Source organism: Ambystoma mexicanum, chromosome 1p, assembly GCF_040938575.1.
Source record: "Ambystoma mexicanum isolate Mex_15411 chromosome 1p, UKY_AmexF1_1, whole genome shotgun sequence".
NCBI lineage: Eukaryota > Metazoa > Chordata > Amphibia > Caudata > Ambystomatidae > Ambystoma > Ambystoma mexicanum.
In genome coordinates, this window is record NC_090921.1 from 313,326,111 (window position 1) to 313,350,185 (window position 24,075).

The window sequence follows — 24,075 nt, forward strand, 5'->3', positions numbered from 1 at the left end:
CACATTGATTATTCTCTCCCTTTCTACCCATCCAGGGCACCAGGTCAGCCGAAGATAGATCACCTCCGGCGGCTCCACATTGGGGCTTTCCCAACTGAAGAGTGCAAATCATGTACCAGGTGAGTGCCACCACACTGAGATTCACAAAAAGCTATTTAGGTCCTTGTTCCGCTCATTTGACATACCACTGCTTTCATACAATATTATTAAAAAATAGTAATTGCCTCTCAACTTTGGATCTGCCTCCCTCACCAAATCTACAGCAGTAACCATCCTTCACTCTGCTTTTAATCGTCGTCAGCATTGATTGTTTGGACAAAACACCCATAAAGCATCAGGTAGTGCAATACAAATACATTATGCAAAAGTGTGAGAGCCCTTCCACTGAGGATGAGCAAGGCTTAAATGGCCTGATGTGTGGAAAGGTGCCATCTCAGGAGGATGCATAATCATTTTTGGCCGTTTAACTTGAACTCTGGTTGAACATTTGTTCGTAGGGTAGTGTTGGACCACTTAAGTTTGTTTTTAAAGTATTGGTGTACCTTATCAATTTAGAAGGTTGATGATGTTCTCCAACATCCACTTCAGCCTTACAACAGTGTATTACTTACTTTGTATTTTCTTTATTTGTATTTGTAATAATAACTGTATTTTTATATAAAGTTTTGTAGCTGCCCAATTGTACACCATTGTTGTAATAGTGTGTATGTTTGTATAGCTTTACTTAACTTGTAGTGTTCTAGCTTAATGATCAGTGTCATTTATAAATAAGTTTGAGGCGTGTGGAGCTTCTTAGAATCACATGCTTTGCATATGCTGACATCTAGTGGTTGCTGCAGAGTATTGCATGACTTGCTTTTGAGGTCCCCAGATAGTTTTCTTTCAGCCATCCAAGTCGGTTGCTTTTCGTGGAGTGGTTTGCTTATAGCTAGCGTGAGATTAATATTTATTTATTTAATTCATTTATTGAACAGTTTTATGACACCTATACAGCAAAAAGTGTTTCCTGGTACCACAGGTCCAAAGGGGGGTGGAGGGGAACAGAGGAGAAAGAGAACAATAACGGTCCTACTAGGAGGCCTTGTGACTTTCGGATTGTGCATGTGCCGTAACAAGAAGTGCGGGGAGGGGGAACATTGGGGCTGAGGAAGGGGGAAGAGGGAGAAGTGCAGGGGGGAGGCTCGGCAAGTGCTAAGGGGAGCCCAGGAGGCCCAGTGCATGGGGAATCCATGGGTGAGGGTCAACTAGTGAGAGGACAAGGGAGGACCAGACTACATAGGCTAGTCAAAGGAGGGTGCCCGAGGGCAGGTGCTGGTAAAAGGGGGAAGACTGGTCAAACGAGGGCCTTGCCCCAGTAAGGCTCATAGGGGACATAGGCAACCAGTCGCAGCGGCAAGTGGAGACTAGGAAGGGAGGGGGAGAAGAAAAGAGGAGGATAAAAGGAAGGTCTTGAGATGTTTCCGGAACTTAAGGAGATCTGGCTCAAGTCAGATGGTGGCAGGGTGGCTGTTTCGGAGGGAGGGAGACTCCTGCCGAAGAGAAGCTCCTGCACACTCTGCTTGGAGAAATGTCTGATCTATTTATTTCTTTTATTTATTTATTTTTGCATTTGTATAGCGCACACAAACCCTCAGGCATCTGGGCGTTTGTGGAAACCAGTTACATGTGGCCTGTGGGCAGATAAAGTACATATTCAAAAACATAGCGTTTGCAAGTATTCGAATCATATTCGAAGCATGACGTACATATATCAGAGCCGTGCCCGGAGGCAGGTTGGGTTCATATTTGGAAACATAGCATTACATATATAAGAAGGATGTTCTGTAGCACAGCGTTACATATATCATAGGTGCAATGGTATTGAGGGGACTTGCAGCATGATAGGGTTTATCTCTGCAGGGAGTTGGATCTAGAGGACCAAAGGACTCGAACAGGAAGGTATTTCGGGAGAGAGAGTTGGATGTAGCGAGGTCCCAGGCCCCAGAAGCCTTGTGAATGATGCAGAGGGTCTTGGATGTGATCCTTGCATCCACCGGGAGCCATTGGAGAGATTTTAGGGCTGGGGAGATGCAATCCCTGGGCTTGAGACCAAGGATAGGTCTTGCAGTCCTATTCTGGATTCGTTGAAGAGGTCGGAGGGAGGAAAGTGGAAGATTAAGGAAGAGGATGTTAAAGTAATCCAGTCTGGAGAGAACCAGAGCTCTGGAGGTATTGGTCGGTGTGACCGAATCTAATGGTTCGCATGAACCATTAGGTCTAAAAATGCTACCACCAAAGGTTCAAACACCAAAAGTTTGATCCTTTGGTGGTAGCATTGTAAACATTGTGGGTGTCCCCCCCTCACTATACTTTATTCTATTCTACACTATACTTGCCAGGGACACCCCCACAGCCTTCCGTAAAAAAAAGAAAAGAAAAGGACCTTGCAGCACCGGTTCCCGATCACGGAAGTGAAAGGGAACTGGCGCTGCATGGACCCAGCGTGAAGAAGAAGGTAAGTGGGGTTTGTTTATGTTGGTGGTGTGGGTGGGTGGGGTGTGTGTTATGGGCGTGTTGTGTGTGTGTGTGGGTGTATGTATGTGTGTTCGCATGAGAAGTTTGCAAACCTTTGGTAGTGCGCACCTTTCTCATGTGAACGTTCCGGCTGCAGCAAATTCAGCCGCGGTCGGATCATTTAGAACCGCTCTGGAGACATTGAGTTTCTGGGGGGAAGGTGAGAAAAGGGAGAATGCTTCTGAGGAGGTGATTCTGAAAGTGGGCCTTCTTGGCAGGGTCAGTGATACGAGGGGAAGGAGAGAGAGTGAGGAGTTGAAGATGACACCCAGATTTTTGGCTTCACACAAGGGTGAAGGGAGGGGGCCCAGTGAGGGCGGCCAGAGAGTTGGACATAAGGAAGGTGCAGGAGTCCCAATGAGGAGGATCTCAATCTTACTGACATTAAAGCAGAGATCATGCCATATTCTCTATAATTACTTTGTATAATTGCTACCGCAACTCAATGCTCTCATCGACATTCAACATTCTTCAGTAATCAGCTACATGTCTGTCGACGGCTTGCGGATTGAACTCCTGTTTCCTCCTTGTGGCCTACATCAGGCTACAGCCTACATCAGGCTTCTGCCCTCAAACCAGTGAGTGTGTGGGCTGGACATATTTTTGTACATTTAGAGAATGTCTGTTCTTTTTCTGACCTTTTACACTCTGTGTCAAGCTGCCTTGATCCATGGTCATGGAAAATACACCCTTTAAATTCTGCCCTAAGTGCAACCGTAAATTTCCGTGGAAGACACACATACTGGGCCTCATTACGAGGTGGGCGGTAAGGGATTACCGGCACCGGTAAGGGCACCAGTGCCAGTAATCCCTTACCGCCCTACTCAAGTTCCCTTTGCGGGTCCTTCCTTAATGCCTGGTTTTACCGGGATACCGGGGTCAATAATGGTACCGCAATTTACGGTACCGTTATTGCCGCCTTCCCATTGAGCCCTATGTGGGCTCAAATGGGAATGGGGAATTGCTCTGGTGAATGGGGAATTACCGGTCCCGCCGACCTCGGAATGGACAGGTAATTGCTCCATCCACCAGACCGGAGTTGGAAGGGTTTTGGAGGCAGCCATGGCGCTAATAACGTCATGGCTACCCCCCAACCTCGTAATGAGGCCCACTGTGTGAAATTATTGTCTACAAAAACACAAGAGGGGAGGGACTGTTTGAGGATTTCCAACTGTGGGTTACCCAACTATATTAATACTGAATAAACCACACAGGTTAGTTGATTGTACAAGTTCAAGCGTGCGTTGTCTTTTTCTCAATCTTGTTTTGATGCACTTTGTGGTGCTAAAAGGCACATGCTAGGTAACAAGGTACTTTTATTGAGTATTTTTTGAGAAATCAATAGCTGGTGCACTGGAAATGACAAAAAAAGGGCATGAAACATTAAAAGCCCTTGGTCAAATCTCTAATAAACCCTTCATGCAATGGGGCACCTTTAACATATGGGTGTGGGGTTGGGTGGGGACTTCACATAGCAGGTGTTCTTTCCTTGCCCTCAGGGTACTTCTCTTCCCACGTCCTAATCTCAGAAATGGTTGTATCCATCAGAAAGAACCTTGCAAAGGTGTAAATAAAAGGGTTAATGACTGTGTCAGATGGAACTTAGACTGTGCTGGGCTGTGTGCATTAATTTGTGTATTCAAAGCTGTACTGATTACTCCAATGTATCTGGGGAGTGCTGAATGACAGTCTGATATTGCTGGAGTTAATTTGCACATCGCTTTCTGGTCTTCAAGCTCTTTATCTTTCCCTTATTGCAGGTGTGGATGTGTGACCATGCTCAAGTCTCCCAACAAGATGACAGCTGTGAAGCAGTGGGAGCAGCGCTGGATCAAGAACTGTCTGTGCGGCGGGCTTTGGAGGCGTATGCCCCTCAGCTACTCATGACCTCCCAGGGTGGGTAAGGTCGGAGGTGAAGAAGTGCCCTAAAGGGAATGGAGCGCTTCATGCATTTTTCAGACCACTCCACTAATTCTAAAGGAGGAACATGCCTTTGTAGGAGCCATGCAGCGTCTCCTGATCTGGTCTTATCAGGACGATCTAAATCTCCTTCCTTCTGTGCACCATTCTAAAGAAAATACTCAGCTAGGATTGAGGGACATACTTTAAATTGTGTTTATCTCCAGGGAAAGGAAATACTCGAGGGTTCTTGAGGAGACATGCCTTTAGCGCATTGGGCAGTAATCTGCAGAAAAAATAATCGGAGAAAATCATGGAAAATTCTTCTTCTACATTTACTAGGGTAAGTGTCTACAGAGATTTTATCCAGGTGAGAACTGTAGGAAAAGTCTGCCCTGTATGCACCATTGCTAAAGATTTATGGAGATTTTAACCTGGAATTATTGAACAAGAGAAACAGCTCTCCTATTAGCAATTCTTGAGGATTGGTAAAGGAAATAACCTGAGGAAAATATCCAGAGACTTTTCATATATCTAATCCAGGAAAGAAGACTATACGAAAGACCTGCCCTTGCGCACTTGGTATTATGTGAGATCCTGTTAAGTGAACAATATGGGTGTAAACTCTTGCTTTCTCCATATTCTAGCAGAGGAAACTGCAGATGTTGTCCAGAGAAGACTCTAGGAGAATAATGATTGTTCTCATTTTGCATGGGGCTGAATAGATACAAGTACTATTTTGAGAAGAAGCATAGCCTTGAAGAAAACCTTCAAGTGCTTAAGAGGCATTTGTGTGGCACTTGCTGCATGTATCCACCTTTGACTTGGTGAGGAAGATGACCCTCCCTTTGCACTCGAATGATGTTAAAGCCAATGTTATGTGAACCTTTCAGTGCTTTTCACCTTTACTAAGCATGCAGTTACATTTGTCTACATGGCTTGGCAAAACTCCAGTGACAATTGCTTTCCCCCAAAAAGTATTCCAAGTCTGGAGTTGGAGAGTACAAATGTATCCAGTCCCAAAATGTTATGGGTATGGGTACTTGCAAGCAGCTGTATTTCATTGTCTGTATTTTTCCATTGACCATTTTCTTTTTAACAATCTTCTCTTCTTCCGATGATACAGGCAAGACAAACTGGCAGCAACGGCTTGAGCAGACCCCTGGTCCTTTTGCACATTCTGCCAAAACTGTGCAGCAATCTCTGGGCTCATGGCCTGTGTACAGAAATATTTTTATTTTTTAGGAATTAAATATTGGTATTTCACTGACTTTGGTTGAAAATGTGTATTTCTACATGTCGAATTATGTATGTTATGTTGTGTATCCCTTCATGGAATGTTCCATAATAATTATAAACACATGAATATCTCCATATATGAGTGTGATACTGGAACAGAATTTCTGGGGCTCTTGATGATTCACATGCTCTTCATAGTTTTTAGCGCTTATTCTGAAGTCCTCTAGGGAGGGCTAAGTAAGACAAATCTGTAGTTGGTATGCAGGATTCACTGTAAGTTAATTCAAACTCACAATGGTAAACATGTCCGAACAGTCTGTCTTACTCTTAGAAGGAGGGAGTGGTGGTACTAAGGTACAGGGAATTACGCATAAGAAGGCTATAAAGGTACGTCCACACAGTATATTTTCAGAAAAATATACTGTATTGTAAAGTCATATAGTCAGAGATCTCTAGAAAATAGTAGTTACTTAATCCTAGAAATGACAAACTACCTAACTAAACACATGTGAGGTACAACTTTCAAGCTAAGTTACATGTTTGTCCAAAGAGTAAAAGTGGCCAAAGTCTGCAGGTCGTCTCTGGTTATAATGAAAGTTAGATATGCAAGTCACACGAGTTGAAGAGTTCACAGGCATCAATCTGGAGAGGCTTAAGGTTGCCACCAAAACAGAGACATTGACCAAGATTTGACGACCATAGGCCCAGAGACAGATGCTTGCAAAGCAGGACCAGAAGTCCTTGGTAAGAGATGGGGCTTGAAGAAGGATTACACATGGAGCTCAGACCCTGAAGAAGAGGTCCAGCAATGGATTGGTGGTTCGAAGACCCAGGACAGCGGGTCTGGTCGATGCAGGCTGTATAGGCAGCCTAGGATTCACTGGTTGAGAGGTTGCTTTTAAGGTTGGGATTGGTTTTGTTGCAGGTGCCTGGTCTGCAATCGAGATCCTGGGTTATCGGAGTGCGAGGAAAACTGGATCAGCAACATTGAGGACTCTGTTAAGGCAAATTACATGTTGAAGTCATGACAGCAACCGTGAAGAAAACGAATGGTGACATCTAACGTAGGACATGTTTCTCTGGTGAGGACAAAAGATGGTCCCTTGATGAGGAGCAGCTGCAGAGGTCGGAACAAGAATGCCTCTTGTAGGAGCTGAGAGGTTTGGTGCTGCAGTTCCAAGCTACTCTAGTTCCAATTAACCATCAGGGACTCCAACCTCAGGTGTATTGCAGATCACTGGTCACGGAAGCTTCAGGGGAGCACCAGATGACTTCAGAGATGGATGTTTCAGTAAAAAGAATCTGATGTAAGGTGGAGAGGCTTAGTTCCACGAATGGGGATCAGTAGTAAGGCAGTGCAGCTAGTCTCAAGACTGCTGAGGGGCGTCTCATATCTCCTCCCATCGCTCCTCTACCTTCCATGTAAGTTTCAGGACACAAATCTCCAGAAAGCCCAATGTCTGCAGCAGGCGTGTTATCCCGGCCCACTAATCCACAGCCATGCACCCTTCAAAGTTTTGGCAGCCATCCAAAACTCCATTATCCATAGGCATACACAGACAGAGATTTATTGAGGTATGTGATGTGATTAATGTAATATGGCATTTGTATAGCAGCTAGTGCTTGGTACGCCCTCAAAGCTCTGTAGGTGAACGCCCTTGGAGGACCGAAGCCTGATGTATGAGTGATTGGTAAGAGGATTGTAGAATGTGTGTGTGTGTGTTTTAGCCAGAACAAAGGTAGGTAGGGGTGGCTAAGTCCCTGCTAGCGGCCTATGGCAAACTGGCTTGTAGATGGGTACTGTGATGGGCTGTCAGGAGAGAATGTGAGTCAAGGAGGCAGATTGTGTCCAGCTTGACTGAATTTCTATTGTGGTATTTAGCTGCATTGTAGTAGCAGTGGTGATGTGCGATATGAGATCAAGTAGTGGATGAATGCAGATGGGTGTGGGTGGGTGGCCATGCCTTGGGAGGGATACAGCTATCTTCCATTGAGATGGAGCGCGATACATACCCGTGCGTCATGGCCGATTACTTGTTTCGATGACGGAGTGCAGGTCCAGTAATGCAGGTTTGTTTGTTTTATTTATTTATAATGCACGCCAGACCTGTAGGTATTAGGGCGCAGAAGACATTTGTTCAGCTTAGGTTACAATGCTGTAAGGTATATGTTAAAATACATTCCATTCCATTACAATACGTCAGAGTATGAAGCTGTGTGGCGTCATATACATGCAATTTAGACATATCAGGCAAAATAATCAGGAACATTATGTACAATAAAAACAGATAGCAGCAAAAGGCATAGGTAGGGACTAGTCGGGTTAGATGTAGTTTCCCTTGATCCAGTGGATGAGGTTGGAGCTGAAGCGTAGGTAGGGTAGGACTTCCCTTAAGGAAGGTGAGAGTGAGTTCCAATTCTGAGCGGCTTTGACCTGGAAACTACTTCCACCTGTTTTTATGCGTTTGAATCTGGGCACTATGAGGAGGTTAGCTGTAGCTGTTCTAGAAGGGCGGTTGGAGGATTGTTTCATAAATCTGGATGTAAGGTATTGTGGTGCGGCTTGATGTAAGCATTTGTGAGTTAGGGAGACTGTTTTGAGGAAGATTTTGGCCCTCATTACGACCCTGGCGGAAATCGAAAAACGATGGCGGAAATGCAAGACCGCCATCGAATAGCGCTCGGTGCGATTATGACCCGTCACCGCAAAGTACGAAGCCATTAGCGACACCGTAGTGAACGCCAACGCTAACTGCACCAAGTACGCGCGCGCGCGCCATGCCAAACCGCAAAAACCACCATGGTGCAAGGGTACGCCAATTCCGACCCTAGCGGACATGTACCTAACGCCATCAAGCATGGCGGAATGTACCATACCGCCATGGTGAGAAGTACGGCATCGCGAACCAACCGTAAACGGCCCACTGAGTGCCTGTACACCGCTCCCTGCCCACAAAGTACAACTCCCCGTAGGTGCAATGAAGTCACAATGCAACCATTGAAATGTACAAGTCACCCATGCATGGCAACGAACAAAAGAAACACAAGAGGGGCCAATGGGAGCTGCAGGGCACAGATGGCACGAATACAGAAGCCATCCCAATGGACATGACCACAGTCCCCCACCAAGAAACGCACGCAAACACAGGCACCTGTGACCAGCAATATTCCGAGAATCACATCATTCCACCAGTCCACCTGGCTGACCGGCATCTGTTACACAAAACCCAATCCCCCGCCCCTGAGCATGACAACATTCAAACTGTCATATTGGCAGCCCCCATCCCTGACCTCACGGGCTTCGTAGGCAAACGCGCCCAGTACAGTACCACGCAACTAAACTCCGAAGCTGGAACCCAATGCAGATCTCCTCACAATACATCGCCCCCCAAATAGGCATATGCCACATCACTTGCAAAGAAGAACGCTACACGGGCCAAATCAGAATAGAAATTTAATGCACATCAAAATCACCAAGCCCATACAGCCATCAGGCCATGAACTCCAAAACACTTTTCACCATTGTGGGCTGCATCCGCAAGAAATGACCAGCCACTACTTGTGTGACGCCCTGTTCCCTCATGGTACACAGAGCCACATTCACGTACGAAAAGGCAACATGGAAGCGCACAGAACCGCAGGGCCGTCCCAATGGGGAGGCACTAGTCCAGCTGAAAGGCCGAAATGTTGCTCCGAGCCACCAGTACTGCGTAAGGGCATGTGGCCCATTGGCGATCGTCCCATAAGATCGTAATGCTGCTCCACTGATTAACACGAAGCAGCAGGTGTCGGGAGTAAAACCCATCTGCAGGAGTGACATACAGATGGCAGTGGCAAAAGGGGAGGAGATACCTGTCAACCAAAAGAAAAGAAAAAGAACAGAATGGCCATCAGAACTACATTCCAACAACTCACTTCAATGATCACACTAAATCCACAGCCATATGCATGCTAGCCCACTCCAAAGGATCATCACCACCCCAAAACCACTAGCGACTCATAACCATCTATATCGAGGTGCAAACACCATCACAAACGAGTGTACCTGTGCATGCGTCTGTCAAAACAGAATCCATCAGATGGGAATTTTGACGTGCATGGACACAAGTGTCTGAGTGCGCGTCGAGACAGGGAGGGCTCAACAAGGCCAGATAGACGATGGTCCCACTATGGCAGCCCTGCATCACATAGCGTAGGGGAGGCGGATAGATCCCAAGAAGCCCTGTACATGGCAAACTCTGTATCAAATCACCTGCCCATGCATCCATTCATCATTCCCTCATCCCGGGATCAAAACGCCTGAATAATTACTCACATAACATTAGAAACATCCATTGAGTCTGTGCGTTATGCAGCCTGCAAAATCCACAGTGCCCCAGCCCGTAATTCCAGTGTTGTGAAGTAACATGTATTTGGGAACGGCCGGCCTCATCGCCCACGTCGCTATTGCGCATCCCAAACTATTCATATCAATCATTGCATCCTCGCCATGGCCCCTGTCTCAAGGACATTGAACAATAGAACGTTATATTTGCAGTCAGACCTGTGGGCATCTCCTCGCCGCTAGCTGATAACCGAAAGCGCCGCCCTTCGAATTCCTCATTTGCAACATCACGGCGAAAAGGCATCTGTGGCCGCTTGAAATCACTAATTAATCCATCGAGTGCGGCTGTGTGTGAAAATGGCAACTGCCTTCACCCACAAATGGGACGCCCCGCCCGTCGTTGCAACTCGGTACAGTGATGCATGAGGGCCCACCGTTACTCGAGTACTACGTTCCACTGACCCTTCACAAGTCTGTTCGCGACTGCACAGATAGTATGTGAAACAATGGGACCACAGCAGAATGAACATGTCAACCAATGTTACACGGCCATCGGGTACAAATACATGATTGCAATAGCAAGATGCCATTCCCCGAATTGCAGCGTTGTGCGCGGGACGTGCTCGGCCAAAGGGGAGAGCAGTTTGCACAGGTGGAATGAATCACCACAGGTGGAGGCCATACAGCCTGAAAACACATAAATTGCACACCCAGTCTCCTCCCACAACCACACCGAAATGCTACCGGCAGGACTCGCGATGTTGGCCCTGGGGGACCTGATAGCACTGCAAGTACTCCAACTCCAAGAAGAAGACGAACACCAACTACAACCGGCCGCACGGTGGAGACGCAGGAGGAGGAGGAGGCCAAGGCAGGGCCAGCAAGGGCCGCCAGCACAGCCACTACCACCACGCAGGCAGCCCGCAATCCCACGCCTCCGAGCACATCCGTTCAACCTCACTGATGAGCAGATCCACATCCTCTACCGTCTGGACCGGGACACCATAGCCGCCATTGTGGACATGACACAGACTGACCTTGTCAGCATGATAGATAGCCCAAACGCCATCCCACCCCTACTGAAGGTGGTGTCTGTACTACACTTCCTGGCCACAGGCACCTACCAGCACACAGTCGGACAGTTGCATGGCATTTCTCAGCCACTGTTCTCACGGACACTATTGCAAGTGCTCGATGCCCTCCTGCAGCACGCAGACGACTACATCTCCCTACCACGCTCGGAGCAGGAAATTACGAACACAAAAGTGGGATTCCATGCACTTGCCGGCATACCGGGTTGCATTGGTGCCATCGACTGCACCCATGTGGAATTGGTCGTCCCACATGCCATGGAGGCCCAGTACCGCAACCGAAAACAATTTCATTCCCTGAATGTACAAATGGTGTGTGACTCCAACAGGATCATTACACATTGTTGTGCCCGATTCCCTGGATCAACCCATGATTCTATGGTCTTGAGGAACTCTACAATACCACGCTACATGGAGCGACACGCAGGGAACAGATCCTGGCTACTCGGTGAGTCTCATTACATGCATGATAATGTGGGCTATGTGATTCGGCAATGACCTGGCAGGAAGGGGGGGGGTGTGCGTACGTAGCAATGGCATTCCACATCATACGTTTCTCATCCACATACAGGGGATGCTGGATATCCACTGAAGAGATGGCTCCTCACACCAGTCCGGAACCCACGGGACCAGCATGAGGAGGACTACAACCATGCCCACTCACGTACCCGTGTAGTCATTGAACAGGCATTCGGCCTACTGAAGGGTCGTTTCCGCTGCCTCAGCAGGTCTGGCGGGGCACTCCTGTACCGCCATGAGAAGGTTGCAAAGATGGTCATGGCATGTGTCATGCTCCACAACATGTGCGTACGTAGAAATGTGCCCATGCCCCCTGACGCAGAACTGCATGCACCTGAAGATGGTCAGGATGAGGGTGGGGATGTGGCAGCACCTCAAGGAGTCGGCGAGGCACAGGAGGCCCGTGAAATTCGTCAGCATCTCATTGATGTATGCTTCTAGCACTCACGCCTGGTGGCTGATACATGGACACGGGACTCGTGGCACTGTGTGTGTCTGGGACATGCACAATATGGACTGTACGCCTATGATGGCCTAGTACACAAAGATCAATGTCCACACATCTCATTGGTTGATCGTGCACTGTTTATGGCATATGTGATATCATGTTGAACACCCTATCGACCCGCCACCCAAGTGAGCCCAACACACCCCCTCCACCCTCCTACCTCCCCCCCGAACACCAGTGTCCAAAGATGCTCATTGTCAGTGGGCAGTCGCTATTGCAAGCCCCCTCTGCGGGTATCAGGGGCACCCCTGCCTGTGGAGCGCAGGTTCCTCCCAGATCTACGTTGGGGGCTGCCCTGGACGGAACTTGCAACGGATGATGTCTCTGCCTGCTCACGTCCATGCATGTCCCTAAGGGTTTGTGAGAGCTCAGTGAGCACACGGCGCACTGCGGCTAGTTCGGCACATACGTCTTTGGACGTCTCATGCAGTTCCCCCCTCAGGCTCTCGGTGCTTCTCTCCATTTGGACTCTCAGGCTCTCGGTGCTACTCTCCATTTGGACTCTCAGGCTCTCGGTGCTACTCTCCATTTGTGCCCTAAGTGTCTCAGTTGATGTTTCTATGTCTGCCTTAGTGCCCCCACATTCATCGGCATGATCCTTGAGGAGCGTGGCCAGTTGCTGCTGTTGCACGATTAACTGGTCGAGCGACTGTTGCCTCTGCTGGGCCATGGCCATTTGCGGGGGTGTCACAGAGGGGCTGTTGTCCTCATGTTGCCTTGCCACAGGGCTTGTGGGGGATGGCCGGTTGTCGTCTTGTGGGTGCCCCTGCGTGGTATCCTCAGGTTGTACGGGATCGGACAGACAGGGGGATTGGGAGAGGTCATGGATGGATCTGACTTCGACATCCCCGTCTTCTGTGTCGGAGCATGCTGCCATCAATGGGGTGTCACCTATGGTGCTGCTGCCACCGGAGCCAGTGCCTTCTGTGGCATCCGTTGGGGGGACCTGTGGTGGTGGTGGTGTGGGCATGCTGGCTGCTGGGGTGCCTGTTGATGTTCCCTCCTGTGTGCTGCCACCTGATTTGTGCTGCTGCCGTGTCTTGATGCGTGCAGCTGAGGTGGAGGGTCTTTGGCCGTTGGTCTTGGCCCTCTTTGCAGGTGTGCTGGTAGGGGTGTCCTGGAGCTCGTCGTTTGGATCGGACCCTGTGGTGGAGTAAAGGAGGGCGAGGGTTATTGATGGGTCTGTGGGAATTGGAATGGCATTGTATCACATGCATTGGTGTGGTACCTGAGGGTGATTTGGGTCGGGGCCTTGGAGGTGGTTTCATTTGTGTGTGGAGTGAGGGTGCAGTTGTGTGGCAGCCTGCAGTTAGGGTGTGCCTGCTGCACGTGTAGTGCGTGTATTAGGGGTTTTTAATTATTTATGTATTTATTGTGGGTTTTAACGTGCGCTATCAGGCCGATGTGTGTGGACGTTCTCCTGGACATGTGTTTCTGTTGCACTATGTGGACGCATGGTACTTCACATGATTGGACATTGTGGATTTGGCATTGTTTTGTTAGGGCCACCTACCTGAATCTTCGGATGTCTGCACTCCTTTCTCCATCCCTCCGACTCCCTCTATGCTCTCCATTCCGATATTGGAGGCACAGATTTCTTCCCAGGGGGTCAACTTGATGGGTGATTCAGGACCTCCCCCGGTGGCTGTGGCAATGTTGCGGTTGGCAGAGAGTACGCTGCGGACGCGTATCCGCAGGTCGTCCCATCGCTTACGGCATTGCTGTGGGGTGCGGGGTGCGGTCCCCACCGCACTTACCCGCTGTGCCACCAGAGCCCATATGGCCTTCTTGTTCGCAAGTGCCGTCCTGGTCATTTGCGTGGAGAAGACGGCGGCGGCATTCTCCTGGAGGGTCTCTGTTAGCACGGTGAGTTCCTCACGGGAGAAGTGGACCTGCCGCTTGCGGTCGCACGCTTTCTTTGCTACTTTTCCCATTTTTCTTGGTTTCGCTAGGGTGGATGACGGGTTCGGGTGTGTCTCAGGGTAGTGTTTATAGTGGTTGTGTGGATTTCGTGGTTTTATGGGTGTACGGCGGGATGTTTCCCGTTCCGGGCCCATGTTTTAACTTCCGTTTCCGTATATTTCCGGTCACCGTACTTTCCGGTAGGCGCACACTGCGGTGTCCGCTGAGATGGGTGGCGGTATTGCACCTAGGGCGCCGTACGGCGGCGGTGTGGGCCGTTTTGGGGTCATTTCCGCCATCGCGGACTTTGCACTTCCGCCATGCCGTGGTGCTCGTGCCCGATGGGTCGGAATGGGCCGCACTTTGCTCCTTCGTGCAATGGCGGAAACGCTAGTTACGCTGTGGCGGTCCGGTCAGTCACTTTCCGCCAGGGTCGTAATGAGGGCCTTTGTCTTTTGTGGAAAGCCAATTGACCGATCTTCTCAGATCAGATATGTGGGATTTCTTGGGAATATTTAGGGATGCTCTCAGGGCATTGTTTTGTAAGATACTAATCTTATTAGTGATGTATCTATTGCTCCCTGCATATAAGGCATTGCAGTAGTCTAATTTCGATAGTATAAGGACTCTTGCTAGGGGAATACAGTTGTTAAGTGAAAGGAAGGGCTTAGCTGCTCTGATTAGCTTGCAAGTATAGGCCGTAGCTGAAGCCATGGAGTTGACTTGTTTTTTAAAGGTGAGAGTAGAATCTAAGTAGAATCCAAGGGTTTTGACTTCCTTGGCTGCTGTGATATTCTTATTGTCAATTATGAAATTCGAGTAGAGGTGGCCCAGTTTGTTAAGGTTAGCCGTGGTGCCGACAATAAGGAGTTCCGTTTTGTCATCATTCAGGCATAGACCATGAGAAGCCATCCATGCCTGGATGATGAGATACACTCTTTTCACAAAGGCCAAATCCTTGTTGTAGTCTCCCGTCAGCGGGATGAGGATCTGTGTATCATCTGCATAGTTCGTGTAGGCGATACCCAGGCCATCTAGATCATCAAAAAGGGGCTTTGTGAAGATATTGTACAGGGTGGGTGAGACGCAGGAACCCTGAGGAACACCGCAAGTAATGGGTATTGGGTCGGCAGCTGCAGAGGGTGAGAAGACCTGCATCGTTCTGTTGTTGAGGAGTCTAAGTGATGGCAGAGAGTCTTGTGGTCGACCAAATCGATCGTCGCTGAGAGGTCAAGTAGCAGTAAGAGTGTTGTTTTACTGTTATCTCTTAGGGTGTCTATTTGTGCTTTAAGGTCGATCAGTGCGGTTTCCGTTCCGTGTTGTGGTCTAAAGCCTGATTGGCGTACTCCTAGAAGGTGGTTATGTTCCAGGTATTGTTGTATTTGTAGATATGCCACTTTGTCTAGAATTTTCAACAGGAACGGAACTGTAGTAATGGGGCGATAGTTAGTAGGTATGGCTGGGTCAAGTGTTCGTTTTTTTAGAAGTGGGAGGACCCACGACTGTTTCAAGTTGTCGGGGATGATGCCAGTATAGAAGGAAGCATTTATGAGCTTGGTGATGAATGGGGAAAGGTCCCGTGCCGCATCTTTTATGATTTGTGCTGGACAGGGGTCTCCATGGCAGTTGGACGGTTTGAGAGTTAAGATAACTTTTTCAACTTCTAAAGTGGATACTTTCTTGAAGTTGAAGCGGGGTGTAGATGGCATAGGATGGGCGGGAGGTGAAGGGGTTGGGATCGTAGAAGTGATGATTGTATTAGGTTTTTAGGCCAGGAGGAGAGAGTCTTTTTTGTTGTTGATTTTCACTTGAAGGGTTATCTTGTTAGCTAGGGCGCTCTGAATGCTTGTGCACCAGTTTTAGACTTAGAGGCAGGTGTCGGGGGCTAGAATAGGTGTTTCTATTTCTTTCAGAATGGTAAACAGTTCTTTGGTATTAGAGTTAGCTTGGGAGATGCGAAGGTTGTAGGATTCTTGGTTTGCTAGGATTATTTCTTTTTTGTACAGTGAGGCTAATTTAGTGAGGTTATTTTTTTGGTATTGGATGGATCCAGTCTCCAAATTTGTTCACATTTGCGTTTCTCTAATCTAATAGCTTTTTGGTGGGGAGAGAACCAAGTATTCACATGTTTCTTCTGTTTGCACTTTCTGATTTTCAGCGGTGCAATAGTATCAAGAGCTGATAGCATTACTTTGTTGTACTCTTCAATCAGTGTGAAAGGGTCTGTAAGGGCAGGGAGAGAATTGAGAGTAGGAAGGATTAAAGGAATGAGTTTGTCGGCTGTAATGTTCTTTTTGACTCTAGTGGGGATGGCGGGAGCTTTACTGTCGACAGGTTGGGGGGGATGTGGCTTCTAAGAAGAAGGAAATCATATGGTGGTCGGACCAGGGCACAGGTATTATAGAGGTAATGGAGGTCTGGCAGTTATGCTCCGCTATCCAATCAAGGGTTCTACCTTTGGAGTGGGTGGCGCCAGGTACCTTTTGGGTAAACCCTAGTTCCTCAAGGGAATCATTAATCAACGAGGCGTTAGGATCCGTAGGCTCTTTGAAGCCTAGCTTAAGGTGTCCTAGGAGAAGGCAAGGAGTGGCATTTTTAAGGTTATTAGATAAGATATTGGTGATATCTTCTTCAAAGGATCCTAGAGGACCTGGGGGTCTGTAGATGAGGTGGAAGGATATGGTCTAAGTATCCGAAATAGTCAGTTTGGCAGTCAGGGCTTCGCAGGAGTCAACATTAGGTGGAGGTGTAAGTCTTAATGCTAGGCAGGTTTTGGCAATTATGGCGAGGCCGCCACCTCGGGATGAGGTGCGGTCTGTTCTTAAGAGGGTGTAGTCCTCAGGGATGGCTAGCATAATCGCTGGGCCAGCTGCTGAATGGAGCCAAGCTTCAGTGATGGCGAGGAGGTCAATTCTTTCAGCTAGTAGTAGGTCGGCTATTTCTGTGGCGTGTGCCTCCATGGAACGGGCATTTATTAAGGCTCCTCTTAAACCAATTTGTGTGGCCACAGTTGGAGGTGTTTAGGAGCTGTGGTAGTTTCTCGGGGGAATGGTAGGGCCTCGAGTGAGACGGCTGTTGAGCTTGAGTAGATGCTGGGTGTTGGTGATTTTTATGTTGCAAGGTTGTGGTGATGGCCTGAAGGTCTTTTAGGTTTCGGGGAACATTATTGGAAATAGGATGAAGTGATTTGGCTGGAGGTTCATACATTCTGGGTAGTCTAGCACAGAGTTTCAGGTTTCACTGGGAAAGGTTACATGGCCGTGTGACCAAATTGTAGTGGTTAGTGGGTATGTTAAAGGTGGTCGCGTGCACTGGTGGAAGCAGAGTATGTAACATAGTAAGTTCTAGTGTGTTAAATAAGTATAGGATAGTCCTCAGTAGGATGGTGCAGATCGCGGGCAAATATATGGTTTGTAAGTGGGTATTTAGCTACTGACGTGTGGGTACCATATAGAGTTGGTAGAATAAAGCAACAGGGGTCAAGCTGGATGGGGTCGCTAGATTCAGGATATGCACTAAAGACGCGAATAGAGAGAGCACAAATGACTAGGGCTGTACTGGCGCAATGGCTGAACTTCAAGTAGCGGAGAGGGCAGCAAGTCACCAAAGGCACAGGCAGAGATATCAACAGGTATACATAGCTAGGAACAGTAATACTTATGTGCGATGTAAGCATGGGCCGTTAGGATCAGCATGAGTGCTAAGGGGTGGGCGCAATGCTAGTTAGCAGTGCATAGGCAGCAAGATCAACAGAAGGTTCAGGCAAAGAGGTCTGTACGGCTAGTTGTCAGTACACCGGTAGCAATATTAACAATAGGTTCAGGCAGTAGGATCAACAGAGCTAGTTAACAGAGCAGAGGCAGCAATAACAACAAAAGTTCAGGTAGCAAATCAACAGAAGCATAAATGCCTAAGAGCAATGGAGCTAGGTGTAACATCGACATATGCCATAGGATCAACTTAGGTGCTGGGGGGTGGGCGCAATGCTAGTTAACAATGCACAGGCGGAAGAATCAATAAAAGGTGCAGGCAAACAGGTTAGCACAGCTGATTAGCAGTGCACAGGCAAAATTGGGAAGATTCAGGCAGTAAGATTTACAAAACGGGTTAACAGAGCATGGGCAACAGTATCAACAAAGGTTCAGGCAGCAAATCAGCAGGAGCAAAACGCCTAAGAGTAGTGGAACTAGATACAGTATATACAAAGTCAGTTAGGATCGGCATGGGTATTGGGGAGAATGCTGGACGAACAACAAAGTCAGTAATGGTACAGGAGGTAAGCAGGTACTAGCTAATATAACATAGGCAGAGATAGCTGGGGACATTCGTTGTGTACACGGCAGTTAAGATCACAAGTATTGGGCACTAGCACAGTCTGTGCGATAACCTAGGGCTATGGCACAGAGTAACTGCATCCAAGTCTTTGCGGATATTAGGTAGAGCTGAAGCCTATGCCGAGTAGGAGCATATATGGTCACAGAGTTCTTGGCGAAAGCAACGAGTGAGTGAATGTTTGTTAAGGGATTCCAATTAATTTGCTAAACAAGCGAGTGGCGGTGTCTGCGTATTTTCAGGCGGAGTAGTGTCCTTCAAAGGGCTGTCAGGCAGCGTTACTACAGACTGCGTAGTTTGAGGAAATGTACATACGATATGGAATACAAAATATATCGGGTAGGCTAGTAGTCTGATATAGTCTGGGAGCAATCAAGCCTACTGTTGTAGTTGAGACAGGGCAAATCTTACCGTATAGGTGACGGTCATTGGGGCCAGACGGCGCACGACAGGCGTGTAAAATTGGATTTGTAAAAAGGGCTGATGGCCAATAGGTAAGGAGGATGAGGGTAAGTACACTAAATCAAAACAGAACCATCAGGCACAAATGCAGGCGGCCATTTTGAAATGGCTTTTTCCTCATGGTGGGAGATCTTGGAGAATATCAGTGCAGTTGGTTATGGAGATGTCTGCACACTGTAAAGGGCCTCCTGAGGGGTGCAAAATGAAGTATATGGTAGCCAGTAAATTTAGATTCTATTTACTGGAATCGGGCATCGCTCCTCGTGAAGCGGCACAGATAGGTGGGCATCTAGGTAGAGATCCACGTGCATATCTAATGCACTTTCCGGCGGTCCACTGCTCCTGCAGTGGTGGGGGAGCTCCAGCTCCTGCTGATGAAGGCAATGCTGTGTGGCCTCCAGGCTCACGACAGGCATTGTGCCTTTGTGAGTGCCTTAGTGTGGACCGGCTCTCGAGCCTGCCGGCTCACAATTGGATGTGTAAAAAGGGCTGATGGCCAATAGGCAAGGAGTGTGAGCCTAGGTACACTAAATCAAAACAGAACCATCAGGTACAAATGCAGGTGGCCATTTTAAAATGGCTTTTTCCTTGTGGTGGGAGATCTTAGAGCATAGCAGTGCAGTTGGTTATGGAGCTGTCTGCACACTGTAAAGGGCATCCGGACGGGTGCAAAATGAAGTAGATGGTAGCCAGTACATTTAGATTCTATTTACTGGAATCGGGCATCGCTCCTCGTGAAGTGGCACAGATAGGCGGGCAGCCAGGTAGAGATCCACGTGCATATCTAATGCGCTTTCTGGCAGTCCACTGCCCCTGCAGTGGAGGGGGAGCTCCAGCTTCTGCTGATGAATGAATGAATCCTTTTTGTGCATGCTCTGTACTATCTCTGAGTCTCCTCATGTGACTTATCAGTGCCCCCAACAACCAGTCTGGGTTTGAAATTCAGCCAAGAGGCAGATTAAGTCAGTTGTGATGCAGACAGGAAGTGCCAGGTGATCCTCTATATTGTGGATGCTAAAGGGATATATCTCCATATTGTGGGTGCTTGGACGGAGAAGGATGATCTCCCCCTATTCTTGTCGATTTGACAGAAGGAGAGCTGTGCCTGATCTCAGGTTTCTGTTGGGTCTGTAGGGGGTGAGCTTGTGTTCTAGATATTCTGGGCCTGTGCTGTGCAGAGCATGGTGGGTGATGTACATAGCCTTGAAGGTGGACCGTCTCCCGACTGGGAGCCAGTGCAAGACATGGAGGGCGGGTGTGATGTGCTCTCTGGGGCCTAAGGCCAGGAGGAGCCTGGCTGCAGTGTTTTCGACCCATTGGAGTTTTCAGAGTTGAGATGTAGGGGGCGCCCAGGTAAAGGGTGTTGGCATAGTCTAGGTGAGCAAGAACGATAGTCGTGATTGCATTACTCTGTCAAGGAATGTGAGGTAAGGGAAGATACATTGAAGAATGTATAGGTGTAGACAGCAGGATTTTGACACAGAGTTGATGTGATTGTGTCAGATCCGCGTCAATTGTCCATCAAGGTTGTGTTGGAGGTGGGGCCCTAGGGAGGACGGCCAAGGGGGTGGCATGACATTCCCAAGAAGAACTTCAGTTTGGCACAGACGCAACCGTTGTCTGAGAAAGCAAGTTGGTTTTCACCAGGATGGACTTATATGGCAGGGTAGCGCCGCAGGATAGAGTGTCTAGATGGGATCCCAAGAACAGAAAGTGCTGGGAAGGGGCTAAGCAGGACTTTGCATAGTTGACAGAGAATCCTAGGGAGGATTAACATTTGTAGTTTGTGTGTCAGAGGGCAGGATCGAGAGTGGGGGCTCTATCCAGCCAGTTGTCGAAGTACATGCAAATGTGGATCCCAGAACAGGTGAGCCGCTGCCAGAGCGAGATATTTGGTGAACACCCTCAGTGTAAACTTAAGGCCGAAGGGTAATACCTTGAACTGATAATGCTGCACCTCCATGTTATGAACCTTCTGTGGAATCGATGAATGGGAACATGAAAATACACATCTTCTGAGTTCAGAGAGGACAGGAAATCCCCTTCCTGTAGTTGGCTTAGGATGTACTGTAGTTTAACCATCTGGAGGCTTTGAGACCAAATTAACTTGTTGAGTGGGTGTAGGTCCAATATTGGCCTAGAGCTGTTTAATTTCTTTCGTATGAGAAAGCATCTCGAGAAAGTATCGCTGGTTGACCTTCTTGATTGCTCCTTTTGCAAGGAGAGACTAAAGCTTGCGCTGTAGTAACAGAAGGATATTTTCCACTTTTTGGAGGAACCTTGGTTGGCAGATCAATGAACTTGTGTCCGTGCCAAATCAACAAGGGCACCCATTTGTCGTTGGTGATGATGAGCCACTGGTCGATGAAATTGGAGAGACGGCCCGCCCACCGGGTTGTGGATGTGGAAGTGCAAAATAGAGACTTGGTCAGGTCTGTTTGGAAGATTGGCCACAGCTTTGAGAAAAACCGCAGCACCGCTGGCTGCCACTGTAGGCTAGGTACTTCCCGCTCTAGGTACATATTGGAAAGGTACAACTTACCGATAGGAGGGCCTATATATAGTTGCAGGATATTTGGAGGCAAAGCATGACCTTCCGGAACAAAAGGACTGACATTGTTGCTGAAATATGCCTAGAGAGCGAGCTGTGTCAGTATCGCCTTTGATGGCCTGGAGAGACATTGACCTTGACATCTTCACTCTTACTGAGACGTGGTTCAATGCCAGCTCAGTCACTGCTTTTGACTCCTTTCTCCCCGAAGGCTACAAGATCATTTCCAATTCCCTCCCTAACCGTGCTGGCAGTGGGGTTGCCTTAATTTTCCGAGTGGGTCCCTTCTTCCCTCATACCCACCCAGCCTTACTCCTCCTGTGAGAGCCTGGTGTGCAAGTTGGTCATCTCTCCCTCCTCCTCTCTGACCATTGCCACTATCTACAGGCCCCCTGGTTCTACCACCCTATTTCTCGCTGAATGGGCCAATTTTTGCTCCTCTCTCCTCTCAACCACCTCTAAACTCCTTCTCTTAAGCGATTTCAACATGACCCCCTCTCCCCCAGCCATGCCAACCTTGTTCACAAACATCTGTCCGATAAAACGAATGTGTCAGCCCCTGCCTTCGATTCCACCTTCATCCCCTTCTCCCCCCACCCCAGACTCTACCTATGATTCTGTTCTCAGCAACCTCCATCTGGCCATTGCTAACACTTTGGACATTCTTGGCCGAGTCACGAGGATCTGCCTGAAACCTGCCTCTAAGCATAAAACCTGATACGACTCTGAACTTGCAGCTCTGAAACGAAAGTGCAGAGCTTTGGAATGGAAGTGGCAGTCCTCTGGCTCACCCTCGGACAAACTGGCCTGTCGCCAGCTCCAAAGACAATACAGACTTTCCATCCATGCCAAGAAAAGGGCCCACATCAGACGAAGGGCTCTGGTGCATCCAACAACTCGGCTGAACTCTGCAGGGAACTAGAAAACCCATTTGCAGTCTCCTCCTCACCCCTCCCAAGCCTTCTGCAACCCATTGCCCACAGACTTCACTACTAAAACTCAGGACATCCTGAGCACCCTTGCGTTCCTGTCCCCCGACCCCTCCTCTGCTCCTTTGCCCCCTATGGCCTCCCGCCCTCCTCTTTCTCCTCCTCCTCCTCCTCCTCCTCCACCACTGCTAGAACCTGATGAGGTTGCCAGAGTTGCCCGCTCCGTGAAAGTCTCCTCCAAACAGGTTTCCCCCTGCTCCTCTAGAACCATTAAGGACAACATTGGCTTGCTTGCCCCTGCACTTCCTGAATTCTGCAACCACTCCTTTGCAACTGGATCGTTCCCCTTCTCCCTCAAGCACTCCATTGTGCACCCTTCAGCAGACCTCACCTGCCCAACCAACTACCGCCCTATCTCTATCACCTCCTTCCTCGGGAAACTCCTATAGGAACTGGCCTTCCCTTCCCCCTTCTCAGTTCTCATGCTGAACACATTGATGGTCTCCACAACCATCAATCTTGATTTCGGAGCATCCAGAGGCGTGGAAACTGCTCTCCTGAACACCCGTGAAGAACTGCTTGCATCTCTGCACTCTTAATTCTCCAGCTGTCCTCATCCTACTTGATCTCTCCTTTCCCTTTGACAGGTCAACCATTCCATCCTCATAAAATAGCTCTGGGATACCCTGGGCATCTCGGAGCGTGCCCTGGACTGGCTGATCTTCCTAAGTGACTGTCCATCCCAGGTTATTCTGGGTACCTTCTCCTCCCCTACCTCTTTCTCCGGCAGTGCTGTCCCCCAGGGCTCCAACCTCTCCCCTTGGCTCTTTGACACTTATCTTGCCTTATTGGCACTCCTCATTTTCACCTTCACCTCTAACTTCCAGTGTTATGCAGATGACTCTCAACTTTTCTTCAAACTCCCCACTGACCCTCTTACTTGTTCCATCATCCCGGATTGCCTATCTGCCATCCAGTCCTGGTGCACTTCCAACAATCTCTGCCTCAATGTCAGCAAGACTGAGATCCTTCCTATTGGGACCCCTGCTCCCTCTTTTTTCCCCTCACTCTGGCCATCCGCTATGGGCTCTCCCCCTTCTTCATCTGAATCCAAAAGCCTTGGCGTCATCTTCGACTCCTCTCTCTCTCTCATTCCTCCATCACATTCAGGACATTGCCAAGAAGTCCCACTTTCAGCTCTTCCTTCTCAAAGGAATTCTCCCTTTTCTCACTTTACCCCAGAAGCTCAATGATACCGAGCTCTGGTTCTCTCTAGGCTTGACTACTGCAATAGCCTTCTCTTGAAACTGCCCTCTTCCTCTCTGTGACCTCTCCAGCTAATCCAGAATAGGGCAGCAGGACTTATTCTTGTCCTCAAGCACAGGGTCCGCATCTCTCCTGCCCTAAAAACCCTTCACTGGCTCGTGGTTGCTTTAAGGATTAAATTCAAATCCCTCTGCATCATCCATAAGGCAGTCTGGGGCCAGGGTCCACGCTATCTACCACTTGCTCTTACTAAATACTCTCCCTCTTGACCTCTACGTTCCTCTGGTACCAACTCTCTGTGTGTAAAGCGTTTCGCAAAACAGAGGGCCGGAGGCGGATCTCTTTTTTCAGCTGGCTCCCTCTTATGGAACAGCCTCCCCCTACCTCTTTGGGAGTGAGTCAGACCTCCTCAAATTCCGGAAACTCCTCAAGACTTAACTGTTCACCTCCTCCTTCCCTTCCTCCCTCCTCTGCTAATCCCACAGTCACTGTGATTGGTG

The 24,075-nt window shown here is 48.6% G+C and overlaps 1 protein-coding gene across 1 annotated transcript in view; it reads left to right on the top strand.

Moving 5' to 3' along the window:
* The window catches only part of MED16 (mediator complex subunit 16), an 820,510-nt gene extending 814,788 nt beyond the window's left edge, over positions 1 to 5,722 (top strand). Inside the window, exons 14-15 of the mRNA XM_069647616.1 lie at positions 36 to 119; positions 4,314 to 5,722. Coding sequence (XP_069503717.1) covers positions 36 to 119; positions 4,314 to 4,440 — 211 coding nt within the window. The 3' untranslated portion in view covers positions 4,441 to 5,722. The remainder of the gene's footprint in view (positions 1 to 35; positions 120 to 4,313) is intronic.
* Positions 5,723 to 24,075: the final 18,353 nt, after the last annotated feature.